The 8,948-nt window shown below is 39.2% G+C and overlaps 1 protein-coding gene and 1 pseudogene across 1 annotated transcript; both read right to left on the reverse strand.

The window, feature by feature from the left end:
* Positions 1–1,819: 1,819 nt before the first annotated feature.
* On the reverse strand, positions 1,820–4,289 carry LOC121754911 (annotated as a pseudogene).
* A 1,311-nt stretch (positions 4,290–5,600) lies between these two features.
* LOC121756287 (cytochrome P450 CYP72A219-like) lies at positions 5,601–8,502 on the reverse strand. The gene is made up of 5 exons (XM_042151790.1): positions 8,156–8,502; positions 7,406–7,626; positions 7,020–7,252; positions 6,280–6,664; positions 5,601–6,155 (listed from the first exon to the last, which is right to left on the reverse strand). Exons 1-5 carry the CDS (start codon positions 8,415–8,417, stop codon positions 5,727–5,729), a joined length of 1,530 nt encoding a protein of 509 aa, XP_042007724.1. The 5' UTR covers positions 8,418–8,502; the 3' UTR covers positions 5,601–5,726.
* Between the last annotated feature and the right edge of the window lie 446 nt (positions 8,503–8,948).

Genomic DNA, 8,948 nt, shown 5'->3' on the forward strand with positions numbered 1-8,948 from the left:
GCTATGGTTTTTAATCATACTATTAATACTTAGACACCGACTCTCTCTTTACTTGACAAAAAAAGCTAAGGTTTCTGCGAAAATTTAAAAATATATTTATTATGTTAAGTGTGAATATAATAAAGTAGATAAATAAAAAAAATAGAAACAATAAAGGGAAAATATAAAAGGACAAAAGAAAAAAAAGACTAAAGTCCAATTTTGATCTCTTACATTTGCCATAAAATTCTTTTTGGTCCCTTATATTAAGTTTGTGACCTTTTAGTCCCTTACATATTGGTTTGGTACCTTTTGGTCCCAAACAAGGTTACGAACTTAATGTATGGGACACAGAAAAATTTTATGGAAAATATAGGGGACCAAAATTAGATTCTAATCCTAGATTATAATTAAGTTATTAAATTGATCAAACATTTTGACTATTAATTTTAACATAAAATGGTTATTTTGGACCAACATAATATGTTTGGGACTAAAAGATACCAAAACAATATGTTAGAGACCAAAAGGTTACAAACTTAATGTAAGGGACCAAAAAGAATTTTAAGGCAAATGAAGGGACCAAAATTGGACTTAAAAATAAAAAAAAACATTAAAATTTATTAGAATCCTATTGGAATCATTTGATAAAAAAATAAATAGGAAAAAGAATAAAATAAATGACATCAAAATATAATAGAATCCTATTGGACTCATTTGATAAAAAAAGTTACACTTTTCGCCCGAAGCCCACCTGGTCCGAGACAATATGGAGGGGCTTACGGCCCAATATTTCTGAATCTTTATTTTTCATGCCTAGCCCAGCCCAATCCAAATTCCGTTAAATCAGCTCTAGCTCAAAATCATAATTTTGAATGCAAAATTGAAATAACAACAATATATTGACTATGAACATAAATATCAATACTTACATAGGGCATGGATGTAATCAAATACAAACTCTATAGGCTCGTTCGATGTTTGCTAAATGGGCAGAATTGGTGTGTAAAAGGTGAATAATGATGGTTCGGTGTTCCGCATTTTTTTATGCATGGCCCTCGATATGACTAAGAGCCCGCACTGTTGACAACGACTTTCGGCGTATATAATTATGGCCTCCTACTTGATATTTGAAAACTGCTCCGCTACAGTGCATCGATAATTGTGTGTCAAATTACCAATTTGACATGTGAAGTTTGACATTTTGGTGTTGGCGCGGTTTATAGGATTGGGTAGTCGGTGGAATTTGTGTGAAATGACAATGACAATATTGGCCAATCACGCCTACAATAGTAGTCAACCCAATCCATCACATCAAATTCTGGCACTCTTTTCTTGTACACCGATCGATGCAATTGGCTTTCATTGTGGTGGGATCATCAACATTTTAATATGACCACATTTATTTTTTCCAAGTGGAAAGATGGAAGATCGAACAACCCTAAATATTATACAAACTCCATTTTATGATCTGCACTGTTAAAAAATATCAACTGATGATAAAATAATAGCAACAAAAAATATCAAGTCAACTATTGATGTGTTGAAACTGTGTCGACATTTTTTGTTGTTATTATTTTATCATCTGTTAATATTTTCCAGATCATAATTTGGAGTTTGTATAGCATTTAAAGTTTGCATTTTATCACTACCATGTATGACGGAGTGCGCATGTTGGCATGTTGATAAAATAGTTAATACTCAAATCCAAAAATATTGGGTTCGAGTCTACGGTGACACGGCCTTTAAAAATTTCTGCTTATTTATCCATTTCAAAAAACTATATATCACAGCTATAGTGCTAAAAACCATAGATGTAGAGAGACTCCAAACTCAAAATCTAGAGCTTGTGAAGGAGAAGGTGAGCACCATGCTGAGGTTGAGTAGTGATCAAACTGACAGGGGCATGCGTATACGACGGAGAAAGCTCGAACGAGAAGCTCCTTAAAAGCATGACCAATGCCATTTTCGCCTCCAGCATCGCAAACGCTTGCCCAATGCATATCCGAGGTCCCCAGCCGAAAGGGAAGTATACGCCCGGACCCTTTTGCGCCTTCGCCACTCCTTCACTGAATCTCTGCGGATTGAACTCCATGGCATCGTCTCCCCAAATTTTCGGGTCGTGATGTAGTATGATAGTTGGCAATGAGATCTGAATCCCGGCTGGTAAGGTGAACTTCCCCAGCTTGGTTTCCTCGCTCGTTCTCCGGCCAAGAACTACGACCGGCGGATAAAGCCTCAACACCTCGTAGAAAATCATCGTAACCTGAGATCAAGATCATCAAAGTTAGTTCACTCAATACTTGATAAGATCAACGTGTTTGATTCAAATCCACTTACAATCTTGAGCTGATTCAGACCGTCAAAATCTGGCGTTCGGTTGCCAAATACTTGCATAACCTCTTCCCGGGCTCGTGTCTGCCAGTTGGGGTATCTGCTCAACAAAACCAATGTCCAAACGAGCAACACGGAAGTAGTCTCCTGCCCAGCAAAGTAGAACAGCTTGCACTCCTCGACTACTTCACCTATGGTTATCCCGAAGCTCTTGTTACCCCTTTCCTCGATTTCTTGGAAGTTGGACGCCAACAATATGCTTAGCAAGTCCTGATGGCTGCCACCTTCCCCTGTCTTCATAGCCTCGACCCTTTTGCTGATGAGACCTCGAATCCTTGACTGGATTTCTTTCTCAATTTGTTTCATTCTCTGATGCCTTTTGGTGGGAACGAATCTAGAGTATAGAGAAAACAGATCATACATGAAAATGGAGAAGCAACAGAATGCACATTCAAAAGGGATTCATATATTACCTCCACCCGGGAATATAGAGCGCAAAGCTTGAATGATGTGCTCGACTAGTTCTCTCTGAAGCTCGAATACTCGTCTCCCTTCTTGGTAGCTGCTACCGAATGCAATTCTTGATATTGCATCGCTTGCTAGGTTTTGTAAATAAGGCCATACATCCACCTCATAAGATCCTTCCGGCGAGGCATTCTTCTCCCACATTTTCAGAACTTCGTCACAACTCAAATACAAGGCTGGAATCATGAGCTGCAAACGAGCAAAATAGTGAGAAAGAAGCAAGCTTATCTCAATACATTACCCTCTAACATAATCATCAAGATTATACCCAACCACTTGGCCGAAAACACTTCAATTTCTCAATTATAAGAACACACAAAGAACTTCATCACGAATCAAATAGAAGGCCGGAATCATGATCTACGCCCAAGCAAAATAGTAAGAAAAAAGCAAACTTATCTCAGTACATTATCCTATAACAAAATCACCAAGATTCTACCCAACCACTTGGCCTAAAACACTTCAACTTCTCAACTATCCGAGCATACAAAGAACATCTTCGCGATTCAAATAGAAGGCTGGAAACATGAGCTCCGCCCTAGCAAAATAGTAAGAAAAAAAGCAAACTTATCTCAATACATTATCCTATAACAGAATATTTAAGATGCTTCCCAACCACAGACACACGAATAAGCCGTTTCACCAACCAGGAGATCATTTTGGCCTAAAACACATCAATTTCTCAACTACAAACAAGAATTTGCGATAGGAAACCTTCAATTTCTCAAGATGGAAAGCAGGGTTGACGATTTTCCTGTGCTTAGCCCATTTATCTTTCTCAATGCTGGCAAGCCCTTGTGCAAGCAGCTTCACCAGCGGATTCCGCTGCACCGGCTTCAGGTACAGATAGTTCTTGGTCAGCACCTCCTTAACCAGGTCCGGATCAGTCAAGACGATCGAAGGCCTCGGCCCGAACCAAATCAACGACTCATTCCCTACAAAAATCAATTCAATTCAAAACAATTTCAAACATTAGCATTGCATGAGCACTCATCACAAACAAAAACCCCCAAAATTGACCCCTCTCAACCAAATTATGCCTCAAACTACGTGAAATCACAGAATTATCTCAATCAAATTTGACAAATTGATGCCTGAATCAACCTACAACACTTCAACTTTTCCAACACATTAATCATTAATCAAACCCTAATGTCATTATATAATATTGACATACCGTATTTTTGGATAGTGTTGAGGAGAAAGGGGGAAACTCTCTTCTTGATATCATCATCGATGTTGATTGGATTGTTCCAGGCTTCCATCACCGACTGCATTATCTCCTTCAAGTCGCCGTACACCAATTTGCAGGAATTACCTTTGAACCCCTGCATCGCGAGGGCTTCTCCGAGGCGCTTGGGGGTGAAGTATGCCCAATTGAGTAATTTCCATGTGTATATCAGCGCCGTGAGCGCCAAAGCAGACGCGAGTATTTGATACGCTGCTTCCATTTTCCGGTTTGAATCTGTTTGATTGATTGTGTGTGTACATCTCTCACTGTAATTTATATGAAGTTGTTACGATCACAAATTGTAGAAGGAAAGTCGCAACGCAAGATCACACGCATGCAACGTATGAGAGCTACCATGCATGCAACGTTCATATTGAGGATATATTGAGCTAGTTGTGACGTGGCAGTAGTTAAGAGATTCTGACCAATGAGAGGAGAGCTATGACGTGTTATTGACCAATGAGAAGGGAGCTATGACGTGTAAAGTGATCCTACGTGGAAGTGAGCTAAGAAGGCCTGAGGGAAGTGAGCTAAGATGCATAGTATAAATAGTGTAGTTGTTCTTTCTTTGATTTCAATCGTTGATATTGTTGTTGAGCTGTGAGCTTAAGAGCTTAGGTCGTGGACCGAGAGTTCTTCTTTGATTTCAATCTTTGATTCCTATTGTAATCGTTGAGATTCTTATTCATGATCAATAAGATTCCTCTTCGTTCGTCAAGCTCGATCGATTAGTTGATGCAATTGATCGTTCGGTAAATTGTTTGTGCGATTGTTGAGAAGTTACGATCATGATTGGGAAACCATGAGCTCGGATCGTAACAGAAGTGCAGAAGTGGTGTTAGTCAGTGTCGTGGGCTTCTGGCTTTCTTGATATTTTTGGGAAATTTGATTTTGGTGGCGGAGAAGAACATTCGACGTTATCAGTTTCGAGGTTCGAGAAGAGACGCGACAGCAAATTAAAACCACATAAAAGAAAATGGAAAAGAATATAATGAGATTTAAATAGTTGATTTAAGTTTTAAAAATAGGTTAGAAAATTCATGATGTTTAAATCGGGAAGCAACAAATTTGTTCTTAATAATCCTATGAATCTATGACGAAAAACATCCTCCAATCTTTTTTTTTTAGGTTTGACTACATGTGTACTGGACACGAGTTTTATAACATCGGGTCTTCCATTTAGTAAACTTCTCTCTACTAGTCTACCTTAGCGCGCATTAAATGTTTATGGAATACTTCCTCCGACCTCACAGAATATTCACTTTGGGTTAGAAACAGGTTATAATGTAAAATTGGTAAAGTAAGAGAAAAGTAAAGAGAAAAAGTAATTAAAGTATTGTTAACGAAGAATAGGTCTCACCTCATTGGAGAGAAAAGACTTTCCAAACTTAGAAAATGCATATTCTTGTGAGACGGATTAAAAAGGAAAAAATGCATATTTTTATGGGACGGATGCAGTACAATTTTTTCAGTTATTCCGCCAACGCATGTCTCATTTATATTTTACTAATTTTGATAATTGGACTCCATATTTCACTAACTTATTTAATTCACATTTTACTCCACTAGCTCTAGAGCTAAGGTTCAAGCATAACATGAAATAAAGTTTAAACAAACTTAGTTAAAACATCTCATCCCTACACCCCTGACCATAGTTCTAGAGCTTGTGCAGAATTAGATGAGCACCATGCTGCGGCTGAACCGTAACCACCGTGACGGGAGCGTGCGTATACGACGGCGAGAGCTCAAAGCGGAAGGCTCGCAGGATCATAGCCAGCACCACTTTGGCCTCCATCATCGCGAAGCTCTGGCCGATGCAGATGCGAGGCCCCCACCCGAACGGCAAGAACACACCTTGCTTCTTCCTCTGCGCCTTCGCCACTCCCTCGCTAAACCTCTGCGGGTTGAACTCCAACGCGTCATCCCCCCAAACCTCACGGTCGTGATGCAACAAGATCACCGGCACCGTGAGATGGGCCCCGGCCGGGAGCATCGCCTCCCCCAGCTTGGTCTCCTTGCCCACATGCCGCCTCAGAGCAACTATCGGAGAGTAAAGCCTCAAAACCTCGTATAGAATCATGGTAACCTGCATGAGAAAAATATTTATAGGAGCTATATTTTCTAAATTTTATTTTAAAAATAAACTTTTCAAGGGCTTAAGCCCCTGAAAAGCTCCTCATTTAGGTTTGCTTATAACGACGACAACTCACGATCTTGAGGTGGTTGAGACCATCAAAATGGGGCGTTTGATGGCCGAAAACTTCCAAGACCTCGTCCCTCGCTTTCATCTGCCATTCCGGATGTTTGCTCAGCATAACCATGGCCCAGACGAGGAGTGATGCGGTCGTCTCCTGCCCTGCGAAGTAGAAGAGCTTGCACTCTTCGACTACATCATCCATGCTTATCCCGAAGCTCTTGCTGCCATGCTCTTTGATTTCTTGCGAATTCGACTCCAGCAATATGCCAAGCAAGTCTTCATGTTTGGCTTCCTCTCTTGCCATCGCCTCAACCCTTGTATCGATGAGATCACAGATTATGGAGCGAACCTCCTTCGCTATTTCCACCATTCTCTTGTTCGTTTTCGTGGGCACGTGTCTGTGAAAGATATGATGAACAAAAGGATATAGAACGTGGAAGTTATCATACAGAAGTTCGTAATCGAAACTCAAATTGTGTACAGGTGATACTCTAACTAGTACGAAAAAGCTCAATAGAGATTTCGTAGCTTCTCTAATTAGGCTATTATACCGAGCATTGTTCCTGTATCGGATTTGCATACACAACGACACAATAGTAGTTGATTCATCAATGAGATTCGTTTAATCACGGGAACTATACTACGCAACAAGTGTTCTTATCTGTTGTGTAATCTATTACTCAAAACATAATTTCACCAAAAATTCTCAACCATATTTTTATTTGTATTTTTGCTACCACAATAAACCATTACCTCCATCCCGGAATGTAAACAGATCGCATGGCCTTCATGGCGTAGTCGGCCTGCTCCCTCTGCAGCTCGAAGATTCTCCTACCTTGTCGGTAGCTGCTGCCGAACGCAGTTCTTGATATTGCATCGGCAGTTATGTTCTGCAAACAAGGCCACATGTCCACCTCTGTTGAAACACTCTTCTCCCATTCACTCACAACTTCTTCGCAGCTCAAAACGAAGGCAGGTATCATCAGCTGCACCCAAAAAAATATATACAATGTGATTAGTACAAACATTAATGCAGGGGCGAACGCAGAAAAAAAGATTTATATGAGCTATGTCATCTAAAGTTTATTCGAGAAAATATTTTTAAGTGATTCATATCATTGAAGACAGTAAAAAAAAACCTTGAGTTTGTCTAAATGGAAAGCAGGGTTGATGATCTTCCTGTGCTTGGCCCATTTCTCTCCCTCGTAGCTGACAACGCCTTGCACAAGCAGCCTAGCCAGCGGATTCGAGCTCTGCGGCTTTGGGAATGACTCGGATTTGGTTAGAACCTCCCTAGCTTGCTCTGGATTCGTTACGATGATTGAAGGGTTTGGGCCGAACCAGCAGAACACATCATTTCCTGAAATTTGTAGTTTTTTTTAATCAACGTATAATACAACAAAATATCTACCATTCTGTACCATTCAAGATAGTATCAGAGCAAGTAGCCCACTTATCTGAGCTAAAACAAAATACTATTTGAATTTCAAGTTTGTTGCAATTTGATGAAGGACTGGTCCAATCCCTCCGAGATTCATCATTAAGGGTTCTTATCGCGGATTCATCGTTGACTATTCCACTTATTACCAATTGATTTTAAGATGGAAACTCGTAGATTTTTATCACCTCTAACTTCAATTTTGAAGTAATCATCATAAGAGGTACTAAAATAATAACATTACCAATTGATTTTAAGATGACACCGATCGATTTCTATCACTAGAGAACTGAAACTACAATCTCATGACTAATCTGATTATCTTATCACCAATTAGAATTAAGACGAAACCGATTGCTTTCTATCACCTCTAACTTCAATTTGAAGCAATCATCATATCAAATTTAGTCTAAACAAAAAAATTGAACAATTAAAAGAAAAAAAAACATACCAAATTTGGTGATTGTGTTGACGAAAAAGGGAAAAACTCTTGGCTTGATATCATCATCGAGATTGATGGGCTTCAACTTGGCTTCTTCCATGGCCTTCATGAAATCTCTGAAGTCGCCGATCAACAGTCTGTAGGAATTACCATTCAGTCCCTGCTTCCTCAGGGCTTTCTCCAGCCGCTTCGGCCGCAGGTAAGCCCAGTTTAGTAATTTCACCACAATAGCAACAGAAATAGCAGCAATTAAGGATAATACGATTTCCATATTTGATCAATTTGAGAAAGATGCTCTGTTTCTATTATTGCAAGTTTGCAAACCGCCTTTTTTTAGTCATGTTTATCCTCCTTGATTTTGGAAGTTTCCTAATGGGTAAGAAAGCGGGAGTTGACTAGAAAAAGTCAGTCAGTCAACTCATCAATGAGTATATAAAAATGTTAGGCCATCCACAACGCTGTCTCTATACAGTCTCTTAACTACTATTTGAACACTATTTGAGGGCCCCACTGTCCTTTTTTCCTCCATCTCTTAACTAAGAGACGGAACCTGCAACGCTCCGTCTCTTAACCGTCTCTATACCGTCTCTTAATTACTATTCATTCAATTTAATTTATAATTTTTTTTAAAACCCAATTCAATTTAAACAAACACAATTTATTAAAATTAAAACAATATTACAACTTAACATTAAAAAAAACGAAGACATAATTAAAATTCTAAAAAAATAAAAATGACATAATTTAATCTTCTCCGCCAAAGTTTTCCCAAATGTGCTCAATTAGATCCTCTTGGAGTTGG

The sequence above is a fragment of the Salvia splendens genome, chromosome 11 (genome assembly GCF_004379255.2).
Source record: "Salvia splendens isolate huo1 chromosome 11, SspV2, whole genome shotgun sequence".
Lineage (NCBI taxonomy): Eukaryota > Viridiplantae > Streptophyta > Magnoliopsida > Lamiales > Lamiaceae > Salvia > Salvia splendens.